Source organism: Lithobates pipiens, unplaced genomic scaffold, assembly GCF_037356315.1.
Source record: "Lithobates pipiens isolate NorthernLeopardFrog02 unplaced genomic scaffold, aLitPip1_a1.2 Scaffold_19, whole genome shotgun sequence".
Lineage (NCBI taxonomy): Eukaryota > Metazoa > Chordata > Amphibia > Anura > Ranidae > Lithobates > Lithobates pipiens.
In genome coordinates, this window is record NW_027507764.1 from 408649269 (window position 1) to 408675703 (window position 26435).

Here is a 26435-nt window from a genome sequence, read left to right on the forward strand (position 1 = left end):
TCTATTCCCATGATTTTAACTGTCTTTTTACATTCTCAGTTATCAAATTTCCTGACAGTGGTGGAACACTTTGTTAAGTCCATTAAGTTGCGAAGTGACAGTTCAATGATTGCATGTTGACCTTGTGGTGACTAATACTCGCTGGTCTCTGAGATTAATCTACTGGTTGAGCTGCTGGACTAGGATGTGGATGCAGCCTTAACAGGTGTAAATGTCGTAAGATGGGCAAAGACAAATTGTTCTACATTGCATTCTAAATGATTTCTAAAAATCATTTATATAAAATATCAAAAAATATAAAATATCTAAAAATATTGTGTTAAAGCATCAAGGTACCCATTCAGAGTTGCCTTTTCCAAAATGGTGCAAACTGACAAACATAGAGAAAATGTTTTAGCTGATACAATCTAACCACTGGGGAGTTGCCATGTATACTGTTTTGTGGGGGGGGGGGGGTCATTTTTCATGAATTAATCAGTGGCCGTGCATGCCAAGTTTAAACAAACAAATTGTGACTTGAAGGTCTGGTCAGCCTTAATTATTAAAAGCCCTCGTAAGTGACCTGCTTTACTATGGGGGAATGGCCTTAATGAGCAATTAGCATCCCAGCCTGTACCTAATGTCCTAAGCCGTAGCTGAAAAATGTTACTACTTACAGAAACTGTCAAATGCTGTCACTGAGAAATGAAAAATTTATAGTGTACATCTCCTGTACATTTTTTTTTCAATAATCTATTCCAGATCTCCTCTGTGAGGACAATCCATAACATTAAACATTCTTAATTTTCTCTAAAAAGTTACGATGTCCATCTGATTATCTTCTTTATCAATAAGGAACAGAAAACAACATGCAGTGAAAAAATTAGGTTGTATCATTCTCAGCTATAGTTGCAAGATCTACTCTAAAATATACATAGATTTTGCATAAAGACTTATTCACCAAAACTCACGCTGCCTAGAAACTGGAAAGCTCTGACTAAACAGGTGCCATGTCGGACTTCTGCAAAGAGATCACTGCTTAAGCTACAAAGATCAAGGGCCCCATTCTGCTGCTGTAGGCAGAGGAGAAGCTTCTCTACTCAAGCTGTAACTGCTTTAGTAAGGAAATAAACTGATATTGAGCACCTTTTGCTTTGATGTAGCTAAAATGTATTTGCATGATTTAAAGTGAGAGTTCAATTGGGTTTATAGCAGTCCTCTAGGTAATAATTTACAATAAAATGCATTCAATTCCTAAATCTCATAGTTATATTAAAATCAAAATCCAGGATGTTAGTGAGAGGTGGTATTATACCGTATATGTTTAGTATGAATAAGGTCTGCATTGGAAGGGTCAGGGAAGTAATTTGCAAGTGGGCACTATAGAGAAGCCTGGGAAAATAAAACCTTCTGTCTGGAATTTGCAGATCATCCTCAATCCTGTTAATCCACTTTTGGGAGCTCTGAGGTGGGTATAAGCTGTAATGTATGTGCTGAACTAATTTGTGGTTGGGTGTGCTACATGTATTGTGGGTTGACCTTTCCATACATGTTACATACTACAGACAGACCCTTCCTGTATGCTGTGCAGGACGTAGCATACTGCACACCGTTTTACTCTGAATGCTGTGTTTAAAGTTATATTCTCCATATTGCTAATCATCACACTATAAATATATTATTAGGCAGAAAGAATTTGTACCAATTTGACTACTTAATTACATCCCATTTTGTGAACAATAACACACAGAAAGAGACAATCACATGACACAAATATGGTTAATGTAATTTTGGGTTTATCTCTCCATTCACTGCATCCAAGTGATTATATTGCAAGTCACGGGAGGCTCTGCAGATACTAGAGACCAGACTATTTAGATTTTTTTTCAGTGAACACTCAACATTATTTATGCACAATGGGGTCTCATCAGAGAGTCTGAATGCTTATTTCTGCAAGATAATTGTATTCATTATATAAGCATCTACCTTGCCTTAAGGGCTAAAAAAATGGGCCAAATATCAGCCCTGTGTCCCGTTATTATAAATTACCTGTATCCTGTCATTATAAATAGAGGTGACTCTACCACAGTCAGTCCATTTGGCCATGGTCCGAGGGCCCGGTCGCTGAATGGGGCCTGCCAGTGTCACCTGCTGGAACCTTCAGGGCCAGCCCAGGGACGAAAACTCTTCTGCCACGGGCCCCTGGTGATCATCTTTTCGGGCCCGCACAGGCACGCGCGGCCCCAGCGCTGCCTTGGATGGTAAGGGACGAAGGCGGGCGCTGCTAGATCACATAGAGCAGGGAGAGCTTACTGCTGTCATGCAATGTCCGGCCTCCTGCACTGGCTATTTTGATAGACGTCTCACTCGTCCAATACCAGGACGTGTGACGTCTAACAAAGGAGGCGGGACATCTGATGACTGCGGTCGCCAGGTGTAAATAAATGAAATAGATTTAAAAAAAAAAACATTTAATAGCAATTAGGTGATATTAGCAAAATTGTGTGTGGGAAGATATCAGGAGGAGCTGCAATTATCTATTCTGCAAGGGTTAAGTTATATACTGGACAGATCACCAAATAAATGGCTGGGAAGATCTATGAGTAATAGCAGCTGCACCTTCTGCTTACAGTATATTAAAAAAACAGTAAAACACTGCGCAACAGATATAATTTAAGACTGTACCCATTTAGTTCAAAAGACATATTCTTCCTGTAAGCTAGCTTTGCATTTGTACATCTATGCTTTTCACCTTGCCTCTTCCCGTAACGCAGAACAATTGGAAGGATTCACATTATACTGCCCAACACACATAATGCACAATTTAAAACTCTGCTTCTTAGAACATCATTTGAAGATATGAATCAGATGATTAACTATGTGAGGACTCTGCAGGGCTTCAAGGTCGAATCATTCAAATATTGATGACATGAAAAGAAAGCTGGCTTCAGTTTAACTCTATAGCACTTATTGAAATCATATTTTGTACTCACCAGCACATTTTGTTCTTGTTCTCAGGGCTGGTCCAGGGGAACCTGTGCCACCTTCTCCCGGTCGTGTTAACAGAACACTTATTTCATATTCAGTGTCAGGGTCAAGATGCCCAATCTTATAACTTGAAGAGTCCACTGGCTGGAGATCATACCAACTTCCACTGGTAGTACGATACTCAACTTCTCTCTGAATGATAGGCCCATCACCATTTATTGAGTTTGCATTTAGTTGTATCCACAGATAGGTTGCCCCAACAGAAGAAAGCTGGGGTGGTGCAATGGGTACAGGAGGCTCTAAGAAAAAAAGAAAAATATGTGTGCAAAATTAGTTCATTTATTCTATGTCATAACTGGTACCTTTTTAAAAAGACGTGTAAATATAAATATAACATCTAGGCCAAAAGACATGAGGACTAAGACCAAGTGAACATTTCATCTCACCCTTCCTATGAAGAAGACTCCAACCAAGGGAATATTAACACCATGCCATATGACTATCAATAGGGGCCTATTTAAAGATTAGTGATAAGTTATAACCTATACGCCTTTAACTAAACTAAGTTAAACTTTATACATTTTCATGGAGTCAGGACAATAAATTATGATTTATGATGTTATCACGCTTCTGATGATGTAGATCAGCCTTTCTCAACCAGGGTTCTGTGGATTCCTAGGAATCTTCTAGAGGTTGCTAGTGGTTCCATGAGTAGTGAGCAGTGGCAGATTAATGCCCTGCCTGATGGTGTCCACCCCAATGCCACTCCGCAGAGCCATCAGCATGTGACCAGTGGAACGTCACCTTTGGTTTCTCAGGTAAGTAACCAATGGCACCAATGATCATGTTAGCAGTCTGTAAAGAGGAAAATATGTCCCACTGACCACCAATATGGTGTGGCTAATGTATTGTGATATAATCATGTTTATAAGAGGTTCCTTGAAACCTAAAAATTCTTTACAGATTCCTATATGGGAAAAAGGTTCAGAAAGGCTGATATTTTATTAATCTAATGTACTTTCTGCACTTTATTTTTCAGAAGAACTAGCAGGACAAGATTCCATCAGCCCCCTTAAGACACTTACGATTTGCAATGCCTTTCTATGACCCTGACTAAAAAAAAACTGTCAGCCTGCTGTCCCCTAGGACTTTAGATCCTAGGCGGCCTTTGCTCATAACCTGGCTTGCATACCAACTTCCACATGCTGTAAGCATGCTAAGAAACCATACAGTCAATCTGCATTACAAGTTGCAGTTGTAGAAGTAAAGTTTGAATAGTGTGTGAATAGTATTACAAAATATTGTGTTTTTATTTATTTCACTTATCTATTAGCTTTGGAATTATTTTGCGGTGTACTAAAATGATGGGAAACTCAAAAACTGTTTATAATCTGCAACAGAAATCAGCCAATACGATCTCTTGTTAGCCACAGGCTGCTGTGTTAGTAATGATTGAGTGAATGCTGTGTGTAGGAAGCGTGTGCTGTGAACACTTCCGAAACCAACTCAAAATCATTTAACATCAATTTATGTGATTAAGCTATTTCTTGAACCAGGGCGTGATACAATGCCTTCATGGAGAATCCTAAGGCATGAGTGAAGCCATGCTGAAATAAACACATAATTACTTTCAAGTTCTTCCAATATATTAAGCACTGCTGACCGTAAATGCAAATTGAATAGCAAGGTCAAAAGGGGTTATAAGATATAGCATTTAGGTAACTGCTTTGCCGGTATTTCAGACCCACTGCCTTCAATTACTTTGTGAAACCCCAGAGCTATTTGCAGCAACTTGTGCATAGTGGATAAAACAGAAGCAATGAGCCAGTGCTATCCTGAAGGCTAAACAAAGCATTGGGACAGCTGATTCTTAAACAAAATGTATTACAGTGAAGCCATATGCACCTCAGATGTGATTCTCTCCTTTTCAAGCTAGAAATGTTAATAGCTTTAGAGAGGTTTTCACCTTGTCACATACATTTATCCATTCTTGACTTTCATTTCTTCATAATTAAAAAATAAAAGTGCCTAGTTCTGCAGGATTAAGGTTTAATGCTAACACTCACTGATCCTTACCCCCTCACACAGTTTATCATTTTTTTCCGTAAGTATCTGATACCGAGCTACATGTCTTCTGTGCTCATTATTGGGTTTGTAGTTTGCAGAAAACTTGTATTGCCACACCGAAGGATTGGTCAGGAATACCTTTGCAATGGTTATTTCTGAGGGTCAGTTGAATACAGTTCCAAAGCTGCAAATACCAATAATGATTGGATTCCTGGTGTGAAACTTATATCCCCTTGATCTTATGGGCATTGCAATGTTATGGTTTGTGAAATGTCATGTTTTAAAGCACACACTGCTATAAGCCGGAATTAACATTTTCATCAAGTAGGTAATTTGTTAGTCTAAATCAGGGGTTCCTAAACTTTTTAATTCCAGGACCCAAAAATGAAGACTGTCACTGTACTGGGACCCAAGAAGAGAATTATTATGAAAATATCAGCAAAGACAGATAACAATGGGCACATAACGCAGTGCATATTGCTTTCATATCTGTGAGCTTTGATAAAACAACATTTTCATTGCATTATCTTTTTGACATTTTAACTAGCATCGGGGTCTCTTCATATCACAACATCGCCTGTGTAATTTCTTCTGCCCCCCATGCTTTAGTCCCCCATATGTGTCTATGCCGTCAATCAAAATTTGTATAACTGCTTCACAGGTTATGAGCAAGGTGTTGATGTCATGGATGGGAATATTTATTACATTTTCATCCCACAGAAAAAAAACACTCTCTGTGATACACTATATTTATGCTTTTAGGTTACATCTCCAACCATAGTAGTATATGATTTGAAACATAGTGTGCTATATCACTCCCCACTGATTTTTGCCTTATGCCCTGTACACAGGGTCGGACATCCCGACGTCAAAATCGTCAAAAGATTTTTTTCCGATGGATTTTGACCCAAACTTGTCTTGCATACACACAGTCGCACAAAGTTGCCGTAAAATCAGATCATTCAGAACGAGGAGACATACAACACGTATGACGGGACTATAAAGAGGCCAGTAGTCAATAGCTGTCTTGTAATTTTGTCTGAAAATGCATGCCACTTTGTGCATCCGAATAGTATACACACGATTGAAATTTAAACAATGTGATTTTTTTGTTGGAAAATTTTAGATCCAGATCTCAAACTTTGGGTGTCAGAAATTCTAGTGGAAAAAGTCTGATGGGGCCCAAACATGATTGGAATTTCCAACAACACGGTCCGATCACATATTGTCCGTCGGAAAGTCACACCGTGTGTACAGGGCATTAGACAAATTAGGATACGTTTACTACACAGTCATGTGGTGACCCATCAAAAAATGTCCACAACTTATTTTGGACCCTCAGTTTAACCGCTTGCCGACCAGCCGCCATCATTTTACTGCGGCAGGTCAGCATGATCCCACAAGCTGGCGTAGCTATTTGTCGGCTCGTGGGATAGGGATAGCAGGCATGTGTGTGCACCCCCTGCACAGCGAGGGTGCCGATGCATGTGGTTGATGGTCGCAATGACCACCAGCCACGAGCGATCGCGGGCACGAGAGGCAGAACACGGACGAGTGTGTGGAAACACACCAATCCCTGTTCTGTTCTGTGAGAGAGCTAGGAAACATGATCTGTCACTTCCTCTAGGCCGGTCTCGTACCCCCACAGTTAGAAACACACCTAGGGAACACAGTTAACCCCCTGATTGCACCCTATGTTAACCGCTTCCCTGCCAGTGAAATTTTTACATTAATCAGTGCATTTTTATATATGTATAAAATGGCAATGGTCCCAAAAATGTGTCAAAAGTGGCTGATGTGTCCGACATAATGTTGCAGTCCCGATAAAAATCGTAGATCGCCGCCATTACTTGTAAAAAAATTATAATAATAAAAATGCTATAAATCTATCCCCTATTTTGTAGATGGTATAACTTTTGCGCAAACCAATCAATATTACGCTTATTACGATTTTCTTTACCAAAAATATGTAGAAGAATACATATCGGCCTGCTCACTTTTTAAAAAAAACAAATGGGGATATTTATTGTAGCAAAAAGTACAAAATATTGTGTTTTTTTCAAAATTGTCACTTTTTTTTGTTTATAGCGTAAAAAAATAAAACCTGCAGAGGCGGTGGGAAAAAAAGGACATCAATTTTGTTTGGGTGCAGCGTCACACGACCACAAATTGTCAGTTAAAGCGATGCAGTGCCGAATCGCAAAAAAAAGTCCGGTCATTCAGCAGCCAAATCTTCCAGGGCTGAAGTGGTTAAGAAATACTGGCTTACATACACAAAAATGTCCTAAAGCTCAGTTACTGTGTGGTATATTAATGTCATAGTAACCAGTTCAGTTATATTTGAGAACCAAAATGAGAATATGTGCTTATATATGTGGTCCACTCTGCTGCACTAAAAATAGGTAGATAACACAGTGCTGTCAGTGCAGAGCTATAATATATATATATATATATATATATATATATATATATATATATATATATATATATATATATATATTGTAGACATGTCACTGGAGAAGTGGTCGAGGGGGTGTACATCTCACCTAGGTTGCTACACAGAGTGAGATGGTAAGTCCAGGATGGATCAGTTTCTCAGCAGCAATATGCTGCTGAGTTGTTATTTAATCTTGCCGGGCCTGGGTTTATATGGAATGGCAGGTAGGTTTGGTAGAGGGACCTGTCATTCCACACACCCCCCGGTCCAGTTCTGGGTTTTGGATCAGGTGAGCTTTGATCCTAATTAGCCTGGGAAGGTAAAGGCTCTGCGGGGCCTGCAGGTGCTCGCTCTCAGCCTGGGAATGAACAGTCTGTGTGTTGGAGGAAGCTGCGAGCGCAGCCACTGCTGGAGCTAAAACCCACCCTGCGATATCCAGGCGAAAGACGCTGTGTTTATAAGTGTCAGATAGGTGAGAAGAACCTGTTAGTAAGCGCCCAGCCGGGCTAGGTTGTTTTTTTTATTTATTTCTGTTGTACTTAAAAAGCACGGTGTTGCCGTATATTTTTGTTTGTTGGACTGTTTGTACCTCGAATAAACGCCAAGGTCTGCTTTATAAATTCCAAGTCTGCTGTGAACTGTGTCCAAACTCACCCTACCCCGGGAAGATCCCCTACAATATATATATATATATATATATATATATATATATATATATATATATACTGTAGATATCAGAGACAGCTAAAAAATCTATTATCTACTAAAAATCTATTTTTTTTCAGATGGCAGGGTCTGAAAAAAGCTAGTCTTGAAGGTGCAGCAGGCTTCCAGGAAGAAGGCTTGGCAAGGGGGAGGTTATGGCCAATTTGCTTATCCCTGGTTAGTTCCTCCCTGATCCTAATGAAAATACTGAAGGTGTTTTTTTTTTCCAGACAGCACATATAAAACCACTAATGAAGGTGCAGTTCAGTCCCTAGCTGTAAGACCTTTCAGCCCATAGGACTTTTGTGAACTGCACCAGACATCAGCAAAACAGTAATTTAAAATAAATATTTTTTTTATTCATATAAAGATTAAAATCATGGACAAAATCCCATAAAGCATAACAGGATATAATGAACAATTGCATTGTACCATGTATAAATATCCAAATAACCAATTGGTGTCCTGTGAACTCTCGAGGCAAACTCTCTCGTGAAACAAAGTTTACTTCTTCAGGACACAGTAACGTTTCATAGGATATCTGTAGCCTCTCTACAGCCTCTGTAACCTCACTGTATAATTTTTTTTCTAAAGGTATGACGCTGTAAAATATTCCTGTTACCAGATCAATGCAGGCTAGAGATAACTAATCTGCCAGAAAAGTGGAGAGGAGGGCACCAAGGTTTTTCACCCCAAAAAGAGGAAGGCTGTGAGTGACCAGTTGGATTTCGAGTGACTCTCTGTGCAGTGTTGGAATAAGAGCTTCCTGGGTCCACAGTACCAGAAGTGCTTTGGACCACTGTTTTTCAGGGAGTCAATCCATTCTGGTAAGCCTTGAGTTAGGCCACTGTGGTGATGTGGAGGTGACAGGAAGAACACAGTTGCGGATATTACTTTTGCACTGCACTTTATATGTGGTGCATTATTATGATGACTTTTTCACTGTTTTGTCACAAGACATTCATATGTGTTTATTTTACCCTGTTTGATGAATGTATTTTTTAGGATGAAACTTTCTGTATATTTTTGATTAGCGCTATACTTATTTTTTTAATGAGTAATGTATTGCATGGATAATATATGACAATATTAAGGTTGCTTAATGCCCTGTGCACACGGTCAGAAATTCCGACAGAAGAGATCCGATCGGATTATATTATCGGAAAATCCGATCGTGCGTGGGCTCTAACAGACCTTTTCTGTCGGAATTTCTGACGGAAAAAATTTGAGAGCAGGAGCTAAAATTTTCAGACAAAAAAACTTTTTACGATCGTTTATAGAGAATTTCCAACGGACAAAGTGCCACACATGCTCCAATTAAATTACGAGACCAAAGCTATTGGTTACTAGCCTCTATGTATTCCCGTTGTACGCAACGAACGTCTCCGCGTTCCAAACGATCGGATTTTCTGATAACTTTGTCTGACCGTGTGTATGCAACACCAGTTTCAGCCAAAATTCGTCGGAAAAAATCCCACGGATTTTGTGGTCGGAATGTCCGACCATGTGTAAAGGCCATAAGATGTTTCTGTACTATCAGATATATGCTTTGTAACAATTTCTTTGATTGAAAACTTTATGAATGCAAATGAAGCATCACAATATATATATATATATATATATATATATATATATATATATATATATATATATATATATATTTTTTTTTATGAATTGGAATATAATTTTAAATGATCAAATAAAGATGTTTTTTTTTTAACAAATCAGATTATAACTCAGACTGTCTGTAAGAGTCCTGTTTACGTTACTTGTGCACAATGAAAAAGTTTTTACAATACCACTCCCATTAAATATGCTAAAAAACAAATGCATTGCCTTGTTCTGTAAGCCCTTGTACACACGGTCGGACATTCCAACAGAAAATGTTCGATCGGACCGTGTTGTCGGATAATCCGACCGTGTGTGGGCTCCATCAGACTGTTTCCGTCAGAATATCCGACCGACAAAGTTTTAGAGCTGGGCTATAAAATTTTCCGACAACATGATCCGATCGGACTTTGTCCGATCGTTTGTAGAGAATTCCGATCGGACAAATGCCACGCATGCTCAGATTAAATTCCTAGACCAAAGCTATTGGCTACTAGCCTGAACGTAGTCCCGCTGTAACGAAATAATGTCATCATGTTACGAATGATCGGATTTTCTGACAACTTTGTCCGACCGTGTGTATGTAACACCAGTTTCGGACAAAATCCGTCAGACAAAATCCGACGGATTTTGTTGTCGGAATGTCTGACCGTGTGTACAAGGGCTAAGCCTGCCAGGAATAAACTATAGTACAGACCGTTATTTTGCTGTTTCAATCTGTTAGTTTTAACAAACAATATCCTCTTGCTATCCTTTTATTATGGATGTCAAAAGAATTATAAGCGTCATAATAATGAAGCAAACAGAAACGTAAATGTGCTTGTTAATTACAAGAGGGTGTTCCAAGGTTTTGTTAAATACCATTATGTCTTTAAATAATACAAATAAATGTCAGCATAAATAGTACAGGCACATTAAGCACATAAGTGCAAATTAAGAGAAATTATCTATCAAGTTTTCTATTTTCACAACCTAGCAATTTAATAAAGTGTTATCAGACAAGAAATTAATGGAATAGATGGGCCTGTTGCTCAACATGTTATTTCTGCTTAAAACCAAGCACAGCTTTTCCCGTATTTCTTTTGACTGTGTGTCCTTTAATGTTTTTTAGAGGACAATTTCACTGACATTTTGCTAATACTTCTGCAGAATGAAAGATATTATACTGCAGCACAGTCCTGGCGGAAGCTTTATCTTTTAATGTCATAATATTTTTCATGTTTGTGATAAGTAAAACATTTTATCACTAAATAGGGCTTACCCAGTTCTTTAACAAATACAAGAATACATTTAATCGCTTTCTTTCAAAAAATACAAAGAATACTGCAGATCTTACTATTTCAAAGAACATATAAGAATCCAATATTTCCCTAAATGCCTCGACTGCTTTAAAAATGTGTTGTGATATAATCTTGAATCCTCCTGCTGGCTTACAATGAAAACGACTAAGCTGCAGAATAAATGTAAGGGTTTTTGTTTTTTTTGTTGTTTTTTTTTTGTTTTAATTCTTCACACAAGCAACAAAGTTAAGTTCTTGCAGAAGAAGGCAAGCTTTGAAAAGAAGTGGGTCATGGGTGCTACAGATGGCTTCCCCTACATGCCCTCTGTTAAATGCTGCAAACCAATATCTGAAAGCTGAAAGACACCTTGCTTCTCCTTGTGTGAACTCAATAAGCAGGTTGAACCCTGCAATAATCGGATGTCTTTTCAGACAGGGCCATTAGAGTTTTCTTTGTCTGCTTAATAATGCACCTGTGACCAGACTGATATTAGAAAAAAGTTTAAGCAGTGAACCATATGCAGGAGTCTAATATGCTTTTCCAAACGCATTGAATCAATACTGCCCTGCTGCTTGCCTTTGCACATATGTATTTTAATAACAGCTAAGATCTCTTCTAGCTTAAGAACAATTGGATCTTGTATACCATGATGTAGGATTCAAATGCACAGAAGGTGCTGATAACACAATGAAACTCATAACTAGCAATAGCAAAATTCTTTAAATGAGACTACTGTTTTTTTTTTGTTTTGTTTTTTTAACTGTCAATAACATGATGTTTTAGTTCCTGCTGCTGTTGGCATATATGCTATGTAGAAACAATGCTATAGTTATGAACTCTGAATTAAGAATTTGAGTTATGAATCATTGATGGACTGAGAAATACATAGAAATACTGTAAATAGTATTTGGTAAATATAATAGAACTCATTTTTACATTAATAATGGTTATCTAGATTTTATTTGGCAATCACGTGACCGCACAGCCTCTCTTCAAGCTCTTCTTCCTCCTGGGAAGGGGCAATATCTCTATAGTAGGCGGTTGGCCTGAGTATTGCATGACACTCATACAGAGGGCTTTCACACTGCGCCGCCCATAGCATTGGCGGTAAAACACCGCTATTTTTAGCGACGTTTTACCGTCGGATTTGCAGTGCATTTCAGCCACTAGTGGGGCACTTTTACCCCTGCTAGCGGCCGAGAAAGGGTTAAAACCGCCCGCAATACGCCGCAATAGCGGCAATTTGCCGACGGTATTGCAGCGCTGCGCCATTGATTTCAATCGAGAGCAACGGTGAAGGAGCGGTAAACACACCGCTCCTTCATCACTCCAAAGAAGCTGCTGGCAGGACTTTTCCTGACGTCCTGCCAGCCCTCGGGCTTTCACACTGGAGACAATGGTGCAGCAGTTTAAGGGTGGATTGCAGGCGCTATTTCTAACGCTATAGCGCCTGCAAAACACCCTCGGTGTGAAAGGGGTCATGGCCAACCCAAATGCTGTACTAGGCATGAACAAGTGCAGCTGGCCTAACTCTGCTCAGTCTTGCTGTGTTGGCCAAAAGCCATTGTAATTATACATTGGCTCACCTTTTGACCACTAGGGGGCATGCACTGCTGATGCGTGGGCCTGGCGGTTGTGATGACCGATGGGCACCCGCAATCGCTCCACACAGAGACAGAACGGAGATCTGTCAATGTAAACAGACAGATCTCCGTGCTGTCAGGGTTGAGGAGAGCGATCTGTTGTTCATATAAGTATGAACAACGATTGTTCTCCTCACCCAGGTGGTCCCATCCCCCCTCAGTTAGAATCTCTACCTAGGTAAGACAGTTAACACCTTGATTGCCCCTACTGTTAACCCCTTCCCTGCCAGTGGCATTTACAAGGTAATCAGTGCATTTTTATAGCACTGATCTCTGTATAAATGGCAATGGTCCCAAAAATGTGTCAAAAGTGTCCGATCTGTCTGCCATAATGTTGCAGTCCCGATAAAAATTGGTGATCATCGCCATTACTAGTAAAAAAAAATAATAATAAAAATAGCAAAAATATTTTCCCTATTTTGTAGATGCTATAACTTTTGTGCAAACCAATCAATATACGCTTATTGTGATTTTTATTACCAAAAATATTTAGAAGAATACATATCAGCCTAAACTGAGGAAGCTTTTTTTTTTTTAAAAATGGGGATATTTATTATAGCAAAAAGTACAAAATATAGTTTTTTTGTTTTTTTCCAAATATACGCTCTTTTTTTGTATATAGTGTATATATATATATATATATATATATATATATATATAAAAACTTCAGAGATGATCAAATACCACCAAAAGAAATCTCTATTTGTGGAAAAAAAAATTGTTTGGGCACAACTTGCACGACTGCGCAATTGCCAGTTAAAGCGCTACCGTGCCATATCGCAAAGAATGGCCTGGTCGTTGAGCAGCCAAATCTTCCAGGGCTGAAGTGGTTAATTGGTGTGGTCAGATTGAAAAAGGAAAGAATAGGGACTGGCAGGATAATCACATACATGGAAAATTTAAATTTGGGGTAAGATAGACTTTAACGCAAAACTGCAGTAAAAAAAGCAAAAAACACAGTTGAAATTCATACATCTTCACCACTGGTTTTTATTGAGTCACAGCCAGGCAGGTGAAACACTTATTTTCTGGTTCAGCGATGTTGCTTTCCATGTCACCTCTGCACAACCAGCCCTGTATGTCAGTCACAGGGACAGGAGCTGAGTATAAATCTTCCTGCTGACAATGTTTATATTGATGTTATTAAACACATACAGCCAAAGCTCATTTGGCTGTACTTTTCCTATGGAGAAGTTTGTTCTGCACTCCTGTGACCCGTTTTTCACCAGACAGCAGGCTGTAGCCCGCTGTTAGCTGATGTCACAGAGCCAGTCTAGGCTCGGGCAAGATTTCAACAATGAAGTCCTGATCCGCCCACATGCCTGGATCGGTGCCCGACTCAACCTCTCAGCAAGCCGCTAAGAGGCTGAGTCGGCTGCTGCCGAACCCTCTACAGCCCAGCGCTCCAGTGAGTGCAGGGGAGCTGTGAGAACTGAGTGATCTTCGGTATTTGAATGCTCGATTCTCAGTGCAGAGGCGGCAGGGGGACAGATGCTGCATGCTGCATCCTAGGTAAGTATAATTGTTAAAAAATAACACCCATTTCCTCTACTTTTTGTACTTTGGCCTTGGAGTTATTGCTTTGACACAAGTCCAGTCCAGGAACAGGAGGAGGAGGATTTCTTGGACCAAAAATTGGTTGCCTTATTAACCGTGACCAATTATGTCATATACCTTTGCTGTGGGAGCTCCAGGAGAATAATCCAGATGTTTTTCAGAATTATCTCTGGATGATGGACCCCTGCTTTCACCAACTCTTGGAATTGACCCCCTATATTAAGATGCAGGACACATGTATGAGGTTTTAATTTTATTTTTTAGTTGAATAGTGATTTGATTTGGTATATTTTCTATATTTTTGGATGCATAGAATGCACTTTTTGGTTAAGTTCTTTTGGCAGATAGCATGTCTAATTTTATTTGTTTTCTTTTTTAATGCACAAGAAAAAAATGTGTAGAATATTATTTGGCTATGTGTTTTACTTCAAATGACAGTTTGGGAGTAGGCAGTTACATTTAAAAAATGCAATGTAAAATTAACAAGGGACGCCAACATAGTTGTATCTTTGATCTTATAAACTACCGGATAATGGTGTTGTGGCAACGTGACCAAAAAAAAAGCATAATAATATTCTTGATATCACTAGAAAATAAAAGCCATTTAAAATACGTTTGGCAGAACTCCATCTCAGTATCACCAGCAAAGCAGCTTCATTATTATCCCATTAAAAAAGAAGAGAGTGTGTGCTGAATTTCGAGACTTCATAATTTTCCACATCATGAATGTTAATTCTCCATTATTAACGCTAGTTTACAAGACCGACCGCTTCTGCTCGTCCTTGCTTCAGAGCATGTGTGTTTGTACTTAGGATTTTTGTCCGACGGACTTGTGTACACACACTCGGAAAATCGGCCTAAAGACCATTGTCTGCGAAAAATTTTAAAGCCTGCCATCCAACATTTGTCTGAGGAAAATCCCACAACAATTGTCCGATGGAGAGTACAAACAAGTGGATTTTCCGACAACAGCCTGTCATCACACAATTCCCGGAAAAACTGATCGTGTGTACGAAGCTTAAATCATACTCTTTCCAATACCTACAAAAATGGCTGTATTTAAACTTAAAGTATACCTAAAGCTAAAAACTTTTTTTTGAGTTTGCCATCTGTGTTTTATTAGCGAGATTTTTCACTTCCAGTCTTATCTTATTTGAGGGATATACAAACTTAGACAGTTGTCACAGGTAAAAGTGTCCCCACTGGAAGATTTCCTGTCTAAAAACTACACTTAAGCATATATTTAAATGTAATAACATAGCAGCAAGATGCAGTGAAAAACTGTTAATAGTGTTTTGTAACAATGTGTTAATTATATTATGAGGATTTTGGGATTACAGTCAGCTTCTGATCATTATTTTATGACATCTTACAAACCAGAATAATGAACATATGGTTATTGTACATAGTCCAATATTTCTTCATTCCTACTTTTCACTAAATTATAAGTCTGAGAGAGGTCTGTTATATGAATATGTTTATTCCCCTAGATATTCTCCGTGCATGGTCTAAAAGTGTCAGTCCATCCAAAACTGATTATTTCAGTTTCTGGAAGATACTTGACTCTATTGGTAGGATCTCTGCGCATCAGTTCCTAGGTTTGCATGCAGGGGGAAATCCATTCTACTTGTTGGATTTAAAAAAAATAAAATAAAAAATGTATCCTAGAGAATGTGCTGTTGAAGTATCCAAGAGATAACTATAACTAAAATACCACTAGAGACTATCGGACTCTAGCTGACACTTTTGACACTTTGCGGGGAACTGGTGACACTAGTACAGTGATCAGTGCCAAAAATATGCACTGTCACTGTACTAATGACACTGGCTGGGAAGTTTTTAAACATCTAGGGCAATCAAAGGGTTAACCGTGTGCCTAGCCAGTGTTTTTGTACACAGTCTACTGCTTTCACTAGGGAAAGAGACACAGAAACCACCCTCCCCCATTCCCCCATCAGAACTGAGATATGTCTTGTTTACATAGACATATCTCAGTTCTCTGTGTAACTTCTGAGAACATTGAGGGCTGGGCACCCGCTGATTGGTTTCTGCTGTGAGTTATCACAGCAGAAATGGCCCACCGGCCACATGTGCGCCTCCTGCAGGCGGAAGTGCAGGATTATGTATGTATATATATATATATATATATATATATATATATATATATACATATACATATACATATATATATATTATATATATATGTATATATATATGATCATGTGCATGGCTGCCACCCTATGACAGCAAAAGTGCTATAGGGCAGTCAACTAACGGTTAAGTAGACTATTACTTTAAGCAGGCCGTGTTGCCAGACCTTCCCAATATATGTGCATTACATTTATTTTTGCATATTATTTTCCTATAAAAACAGCCATTGTGTAGACATCCAAAAGTCCTGACACTGCTGATAGGTTCCACCATCTTGGATGTGATGATAGTACCCCCAGCAGAATCAGAGCTGTTACTCAAGTGACACTCTATAATACTCCCCTATACATAAAAGGCTTTGTAGGAAGGTGAAGGCATAGGCAAAGGAGCTTGGTCGGCACAAATATTAAAACCTATGGCCGATTGTAAAATCATATATTTGTTTCAACTTTGTATTTCCATTATTTCTAGCCTGCTTCTATTTATCTGTGCAAACTTGAAGTTTGTAAACTTACTTTGTGACGATCCCCACACATTTACTGTACTTCCTTTAATTTTTTAACATGTATTCACTATGCCCTGTGTGTCACAGATTTCACGGAGCCTGCCATTAAAACTACAGAGGTGCTGAGAAGAGGAGTGGAGTCAGTACAGGAATCACTTCTTGCATGCAGCAAGGTACCATGGGATATGTAGTCCTTAGAAATTTAAAGTAAACAGCAGAGGAAAAGCTGCAACTCACAACATGAAAGGCGGCTTTTCAAGTAAGACTATATTGCATTGTCAAAAACAAACATTGGTTGTATTTGTTTTACAAAGCTGATGTTATAAAATGAAAACATGTGCTGTGACCATAGATTTTCTTTAATTAGACACTCCCAGAAAAGGAGAAGGCTTTGATGTGCAAAGAGGGAGGGGCTATCTAGGGCAGCCTTTCTCAACCTTTTCATAGAGGAACCCTTGAAATAGTTCTCCGGTCTCAGGGAACCCCTGCTAAAAATGAGAAATCTACAACTCATGATACATTAGTGTGATGGTCAGTGGGAAGAATGGTCCTTACAGTTGTGGTCATTGGGGAGAATTGCCTCCTTACAGATAGTTAAAAAGATCAATGGTGTCAGTGGGAACCTATATGAGAGGCAGAAATTGCTCAATGCTGAAGGAACCCCTAGCAACCTCTGGAGGAACCCTAGGTTTCCACAGAACCCTGGGGGAGAATCCCTGGTCTAGGGAAATTACTTTTCCTGGTGTAGACAAGTGTTCTAGCTAATTCAAAGGCATTTGGAAAGTGAATTCATGTATGGAAAGAAAAACACTACAAGCTAACTTTTTTGGTTTTAGCTCAGCACTCCATAATAATGCCGCCCCCAGTTCCCCATGTAACTAACTGAACAGGCCTGTTTTACAATATCAGTAAAACTGTAATTAAAGACAATTAGAACACCAGGCCTCTGGATTGAGTACCCTAAGGATGTTATCTTCTCATTGACTGAATCTCTGGACAGTCTCTGCAAATTAACCACGTACACCTTCTGACCTTCCACTGCTCTCCATTTATTTTTTAAGTCAATGTGCAAAGTCAGCAAAACAATAGTTTTTTCACAATTCTCCAAGATGTAGAGCACATTTTGCTATTGCCACTGATGTGTCCTTATTAGATAGTAAGGGTGTTATAAATATTATTAATGAAACCTTCCTTCCCTTTTTTTATTTAGTTTACCAGCTACTGAATAAAAATGCTCTGAATTAAGCAGCTCATAATAAGATATTTGTTTATCACTGATGGTCTCCACGATGAAACAACAAATTCTCTTTTGTATAAATTTGAAGCTAAATTCACAATGTAGACTCCAAACAACTGTGAATTCCACAAACTTATATACATGCCCACCTAAAATCTGTCAAAACAAGAAAGTAATTTCTAAAAGAATAATTGGTACTCTGAATATGCTAGTCAAGACAAAGTATTACATTGTCTAGGATGCATATCTATAAAGCCAGAAGGTTCCTAAATAGATAAAGGCATACTGCAAATTTCTGTTGAAGTGAATATGTAGAATGTTGAATATTTTGCATTCATGCAGTAAAAAGTGAATTAAGAATATATTCTATTATGGCCAACAGATGGAGCTGAGGATCATAGGAAATTCATCTTTATTTACTTTGATTTCCAGCTCCATCTAGTGGCTACGATGGAGTAGTTTTCTGATTCACTCTAATCCATGGGTGCCTAAAGTAGATGTAAACTCTTCCCCAAAACTTTGTCCCATGTAAATCAGTATAAAAAACCCTAATGAACACTGCTTGTAGATATATCCTTACTTGCTTAGTATTGTTGTAATCCTTTTTGTTCTTTATAATGATGTCACTGAGCATGTCCAGATCTCCTCTGATTTACGGCACACTCTCTATGTGCTTGTCTATCTGTTATCAGGACTTCCTATGGCACACAACATTGAACTCCCAGGAGGCTGCAGAATCATTCAGAGCTTCCTCCTACACACCATGTGACCATGTGACCTCACATGCAGTGTAAACATGACCATTACTGGAGTCTTATCAGTTGAAGCTGATAATACTGACAAAGGCAAACATTAGGCAATTGGCACAAGTAAATACTATGAAATAAAACAAGTCAGCTATGAACAGGGAAGCAGAAATGTTGGACTGAGAAGGATGCTTGGTTAACAGTACAGGAAGTGCTCAATGTAAGGGCAGAAATACACTCCACTGTGGACTCAGAAAAAAAATACTTAAGATGGCGCTGCCTAACCCCTGGGCTGGATTACACTGGCTAAAGTTTGATAATAAATTATTATAATGGACTAAATGAAAAGAAGCATCAGAGTGGGAGAGTTTACTTCCTCTTTACCCTGTGACCCTCAAGCTGCTGTGGAATTACAAGTCCCATGATGCATTGCAAGGCTGACAGTTACAAGCATGACTCCCATAGGCAGAGGCATGATGAAACTTTCAGTTCTGCAACAGCTGGGGGTCCGCAGATTGAGTACCAATGCTTTAATCTGTATAAATGAAAAACATTCATCCTGGAGAGAAAACAGCCCAATGATATTGTTTTTGTCATTTGCACAGAATGAATATATTTTTGTTAAACATACCCCTTAATGCACCGAGTACCAGTGGCATAGTGTGGGGGGTGCCGTGGCCCCGGGCACGACATTTAGGGGGGCGCCAATATGCGTCACTGCTGCCTCCTAATTTTAAATTCCTGTGTTCCCCACGCTCCGGACACTATGTTCAGTGTCCAGCGCCCTGTGATTGGGCGTATGGGGGTCATGTGAGGCGTAGGGCTGGCCTGTCCGCGATCGCTCTTGAAGTCCCGCCTCCACACATGACCCCCCCATATGCCCAATCACAGTGCGCTGCGCCGGACACTGAACATGGCAACTAGAGCACAGGGGAGAGAAGCAATGTGAGCCCCGCTGTCTTCTCCTCCTATCCTCCAGACTGATGCAGGCCAGACAAGAAGTTGAGTGAGAGTGAGATTCCCTCGTGAGACTGTTACTGGCTTGGGGGGGGGGGGGGGGGAGAGCGTCAGCGTAGTGTAGTATGGTGGTCAGTGTAGTGTAGTATAGTGGCCAGTGTAGTATGTTGGTCAGCATAGTGGACAGTCTAGTGGAGTGGACAATATAGTGGACAGTGTATTGCAGTTCTCAGTGTAGTGTAGTGGACAGTGTATTTCTCAGTGTAGTGGTCAGTATAGTGTAGTGTAGTGGACAGCATAGTGGACAATATAGTTGTCAGTGTAGTGTAGAGGACAGTATAGTGGTCAGTGTAGTGGTCAGTATAGTATAGTGGTCAGTGTAGTGGTCACTATAGTGGTCAGTATAGTTCTCAGTATAGTGGTCAGTGTAGTTCTCAGTGTAGTGGACAATATAGTATAGCAGTCAGTGTAGTGTGTAATGGTCAGTAAAGGCATCAGGTTGGTCAGTGTTGAAATCAAGTAGGTTAGTGTAGTGGTCAGTATAGGAATCAGGTAGGTCAGTACTATTGTATTGGAAGGGACTCGGGGAGTGCTAAAAGTCCGCAGGTTAGGGGGCGCAAATTACTTGCCTTGCCTTGGGTGCTGACAACCCCTGCTACGCCACTGTCGAGTACAATCATACAGAAGGTATACATTGCCCATTGGAGCCCCATTAAAAGTTTTGTGTTTTTTTCCTCATACAACACTAAATCTTGGTTGATTTAATTCTTTTTTTTTTTTTTTTTTTTTAAGTTAAAACACGTCTGCAAAGTGATTTAAATAAATGACAAAATAACAGAAAATAACTGAATGCATAAGAATACATCCACTTTAAGTTAGTATTTAGCAGCTCTACTTTGCAGCGATCACAGCCTTACATGTGTGTGAATATGTCTCTATCAGCTTTGCACCACGCGACACTGCATTTTTCTGAAGAATCGTTTTTATAGATACTGAATGTCCGTCAGAAGTACTCCTGCCACATTACTCTTGTGTTAAATTAAACCTGCAATCTAACTTAAAGCTGAATGCTAGACAGATATAAATAACACCAATTAATGCAGCTATGTAATCATTAATAAACAATTAAATGCATTTTTGGTATCAGTCTTTTGACAATCAGTTCATGTGCTGACAAGAACCAGGTGGATAGGAGAGGAAAGTATAATGAAAGAGATATGAACTTATCACTGTGTTACTTCTCATTTCAATGTCCAGGTCCTGGACCACCTGGGCTCAGAGGAATGGGCTTAATAATGCTGGCTATCACACTGAAGACTACTGGCACAAAGTATTGAGGGCCACAACTTTGGATTGTGGTTGCTTTAGGCACAAGAGCTGATTTTTTTTTTGTTCTTAATAACTTCAATGCAGGGCACTTACACCCACTTTCTGCCCAAGCCAATTTTCAGCTTTAAGCGCTGTCGCTGTTTAAATAATTGCGTGGTCATGCTACACTGTACCCAAACAGAATTCTTATAATTTTGTTCCCACGAATACAGCTTTATTTTGGTGGCATTTGATCACCCCTGCGTATTTAATTTTTTGCTAAACAAATAAAAAAAGATCTTCACTGATGGGCAACACCAACAGGCACTGATGAGGTGGCACCAATGAGATGGCACTGATGGGCACTGACAAGCACTGATGGGTGGCACTGATATGCAGCACTGATGGGCATTGATAGGTGGCACCGACGGGCGCTCATGGGTGGCACTGACGGGCATTGATAGGCGACACTGATGGGCACTGAAAGGCTGCACTGATGGGTACTTATGGGTGGCACTGATAGGCAGCACTGCTGGGCACTGATAGGGGGCACTAATGGGGACTGCTGGGCACTGATACGTGGCAGCCAATTGGCTCTCCTCTACTCGTGTCAGTCAGATCGGCTCTTCCTGTTTACATCGTGATCAGTCATGATTGGCCACAGCAGATCACGTGGTAAAGAGCCTCCGCCAGAGGCTCTTTTTATCGAGATCAGTGTAGAGGTTTGTCAGACTGAAACATCGCACCACCAATTGCCGTGATGTGTGCCCCCCATGGGCGTGCGAGAGCGGTCGTTCTGGAGGGCCGTCATATGACGTCCACCCAGAATGTGAGCAGCGCCACACAGCCGTCATTTGACGGAAGTGGTTAAAGGTCTAACTACAGGCTAAACCTTTTTGTTTTTTAGTTTTGATTAGAGTGGCAATGGATTAGAACATCTGTCATTTTTATTGCTGACTGTGCCTCTGTTTAGGGCAAATTACCATCTCCATTTGTCATGTTTACCTTTATTAACAAATGTGAGAGTAAATGAAAATCTCACATTTTGGGTTAACATCTGAACACTAATAGAGGAGAAACCTTCCAAGGGGGACATTATTTCTGGTGACCCTGGTAATACACTTAGATTACCCCCACCTCAGGGATTTCCTGTTCTCAGTTCCTGTTTTGGCTATGGGATAGGAAGTGATGGAAAGTCTCCCCAATGGAACCCAAATGGCAAATAAAAAAAATAAACAAACTGATGGGGATGTTAACTCTCCCTTACGCTATCCAAAAAAAACAAAAAAAAAAAAAAACCTTTGCCTTCAGTTAATCTTTAATGGGCTATTATTTTTTTTATTTTTTTTGATTAAAGTTCTACTTAAAATTGTTGAATTCCAGGCACATTTTGTTTTAGTTCTGGATTAGTGGGAAAGGGTTGAAGCAATTTTATTGTTTCAATTGACACAAGAATAAAGGTGATTACAGTAGCTGTGCAATTAGTAGGAATTCATATTATAAAAGGCATTAAACATAAAGTGAAAACCAAACAGTATTGCCTCTCTTTTTATATGTGTGCCTAGCAGGGCCCTCTGATACTCATGAATTGCATGCCAGAATACATGAAAAAGAAAACGTAATTACAATACTAATAAGGTTTAAAGGTACCTGAATTGTCTTATCACTCACAATACCACCAGTAATGTACAGTAAGTGATAAGACAATTGAGGTACCTTTGTAATCTCGTTAGTACTGTGATTATGTTTTTTTTTACTGAATATTCAGGGAATGTGGTAATGGTTCAATTGGTCTATACATATAGCATTATGCACTGTATATAATTTATATGCACCGTGAACTTTGTATATAAAAAGTAATGTTACCTGAAAGGCCCCTTTCAGACAGGGCGGACTCCATCAAGTGGATATGTCCGCTGATCCTGCTGAGCAGGCAGATAACAGGTCTGTGTCCGCTCTGCTATGGAGAATGAACACAGACACAGCCTGCTGTCCTCAGTTAGATTGTGTAATAGTCACCCCACCACAGGGGTCACTATGACTTGCGGAGCTCTTGCTGTAGACTCACCACTGCAACTTAGCTCTTGCTAGAGACTTGCCACACAAATTTGCTACAAATTGGAAAAGTATCAACTAGAACTTGTGCCTTAAGTGCTGTGCAAGTGTTCAACTTGCCAGTGAAAATGTACTGCAGGTTAACACTGCCACACATTTGTGGAAAGTTATCCTTGCTATCTGGGTAGGGGTTGTGGAAATACTCAGTGGAACACAAACATAAAACTTGGTTGCATCACTTGTGGAAGGCACTAAAAAATTAAGGATCTATGGTTTTGGAGACTGTTGTTTTGTGGGGTTATCATGGATTTGTGGGCTTTTGTGTGTTGGAAAGAATTTAAGACTGTCAGTCACATTCACACTTGAGCACTTGATACAATTTGCACATATAGATTAGGCAGTGTTTTTTATTACTGTTTTTGAAGATTGTTTTAATAATTGTTTTTTTATACTATAATTGTATTTATACAACCAATTTTAGCACAGCATTTCTTGTTTATAAAAATATAGGCTACAAATTTACAAATTTAGGCTCAAGTTCTGTAAAAAAAAAGTTAAACTTTTATGCTTGCTGCTTAATATCACAGTTTTTTTTGAGATTTCACGTATTATTGTATACAAAGCACTCTCACTGTACAACCCCCATTAGATCTACAAGCAGCTTTGTAGAACATGGACTGGCTTGATTTAATTGAATAATAAAAAAAAAAAATAATGAATGGTTTAGGTAGGCCCAAACAATATATAGTTTTGGTAGATCTAAGCCCTTGTACACACGATCGGAGATTCCGACGGAATGTGTCTGATCGGAGCGTTTTGTCGGATATTCCGACTGTGTGTGGTCTGCATCGGACTGTTTCCGTCGAAATATCCGTCGGACCAAATTTTCCAACTTGCCGGAAATATTTCCCGACAAAATGCTCCGATCGGACATACTCCGATCATGTGTAGAGAATTCCGATCGGACCAAGTGCCACGCATGCTCAGATCAAATTCCTACATCAAAGCTATTGGCTACTAGCCTGAACGTAGTCCCATCATAACGAAATAACGTCATCACGTTCTGAACGATCGGATTATCCGACAACTTTGTCCGACCGTGTGTATGCAACAGTTTCGGACAAGATCCGTCGAACAAAAACCGACGGACAAAATCCGACGAATTTGGTTGTCGGAATCTCCGACCGTGTGTACAAGGGCTAAGGGAGATTGAACAACACACGTGTAATGTGTATAGGAAATTTAAGATTTCGCACTAGGCACACAAAAGGCCGGTACACACGAAAATCATATGGGAAAATTCGTATGACGAGCTGTCTGATCAGCTGTGCTGATTTTTGGATAATTAGTACGGTGCTTTCAACAGCCGATTTCACTTTTTCATCAGACAAAAGCTGGATGAAAAGACTAGTACATTTTTGACGAACAACAGCTCAGCGTCTGATTTTTGGATGGTCAGTGCAGGAATCGTCACACAAAAGTTGAATGTACAAACACGCATGATCAGAATCAAGGAACGACCCAGAAGAGTTTGGTCTTGTAAACTCCTGTTTGCAATCTAGAATTAACATTTGTGACGCGGCAATTGATGAAATGTCGAAATGCAGCATTCTCATCCTCTTTAATGGGCTAATAATGAAGTTGCTTTGCTGGTGATACTGATGGAGTTATGTCAAACATATTTTAAAAGGCCTTTGTTTCGTGGTGATATAAAAAATAATATTATGGCTGTTGTTTGACTTTTTGGGGAAGTTACCACAACACCATTGTCCCTGAGTTTTTCAGATCAAATATACAACTATGTTGGTGTCCTTTTTTAATTTTCCATTGTGTTGTTTTTAATGTAGCTGCCTACCCTTAAACTGTCATTTAAAGAAAAACACATAAAAGCCATAGACAACATTATGTGTAATAGGGAGCTTGTTGGCTAGCTTGTTGTCCAAAGTTCATAAAAGCCATAGACAACATTATGTGTAATAGGGAGCTTGTTGGCTAGCTTGTTGTCCAAAGTTCATAAAAGCCATAGACAACATTATGTGTAATAGGGAGCTTGTTGGCTAGCTTGTTGTCCAAAGTTCATAAAAGCCATAGACAACATTATGGGTAATAGGGAGCTTGTTGGCTAGCTTGTTGTCCAAAGTTCATAAAAGCAGTATTTTGTTGAAATTTTTTCTTTCTACAGAACAGTGGATCCAAAAATAAAAGGCAAGCATATGTAAGCCGTGATTGATTTTAAAATATTTACCATCAAATGTTGAATTTTCATTTTATTTTAACTGTGGAGAACGTGTTAGAATTTCTGTCTCCACAGTCTAACAAATATGAAGTAATAACAACACCTTTTCAGATTTAAGTGGAAATAAAAAAAATATATAATTTATAGACACATAAAAGGAAGATAATTCAGCATGCTGTATACTTTAAATATCTCAATTTATTTTTCTGGGGTAACTGGGGACACTCAGAAACTCTTCCTATAGATAAATGTAAATTATGTTTTTTTTCAAAGTACTGTTACATTTATGATTGCTGTTGTACTGCTGTTCTTTCTCTTCCATTGTTCCCAATGGAAAATATTTTATTTGTTTTCTTGCAGATGTAAAAAACAGTATGAGGGAGATGAAGCTGAATATTACTCAAGTGGTTCATCTCTACAAAAAAAGCAACGTTCCTCATGTTCTTAACTTTTTATAACGCAAATAAGCCTCTTTTTCTGTACTCTTCCAAGGTGAAGTATTCTAAGAGCAAATGCTCACAAGATACAGCTAAATATAACATATACACTGCAAGGTGAGGTACCTTTAACAACCAATTCTGCATAGTTTGAGACTGCGACTCCTCCTTCAGTTCGGATCATACAACGGTAATTGCCAGCATCCCTCTTTGTTGTGTTCACCACATTAAACACGGCCACAAATCTCCGATCATTATTCACTTTAATCTCCTTTAAAGGAGCGTCTCTTCCATTTGCACCCTAGAAAGACAAAAAACGAGAGAAGAAAAGTATATTCAATTTTTCTCTTTTCCATAACTGCTCACTGAATATTCATTTTTTCTGTTCCCTGAAACAGATGTTGTTTCAAGAAAGAATAGCTGATTGATTGCTTTGTTGTTATTATGTTTGCCCTGTTTTACAGACATCCAGCTGGCGATGCACTGAAGAAGAGGGACAGATTTATAAAAATTCAAAGAAAAGATGCTAACTGTGACAC

At 39.2% G+C, this 26435-nt stretch overlaps 1 protein-coding gene across 10 annotated transcripts in view; it reads right to left on the reverse strand.

The window, feature by feature from the left end:
* Positions 1-26435, reverse strand: part of PTPRM (protein tyrosine phosphatase receptor type M) — a 982826-nt gene that overhangs the window by 578037 nt on the left and 378354 nt on the right. For all 10 annotated transcript variants that reach the window (XM_077492471.1, XM_077492470.1, XM_077492475.1 and 7 more), the window contains exons 6-7: positions 26023-26197; positions 2973-3266 (exon numbers count right to left, since the gene is read on the reverse strand). In XM_077492471.1, coding sequence (XP_077348597.1) covers positions 2973-3266; positions 26023-26197 — 469 coding nt within the window. The remainder of the gene's footprint in view (positions 1-2972; positions 3267-26022; positions 26198-26435) is intronic.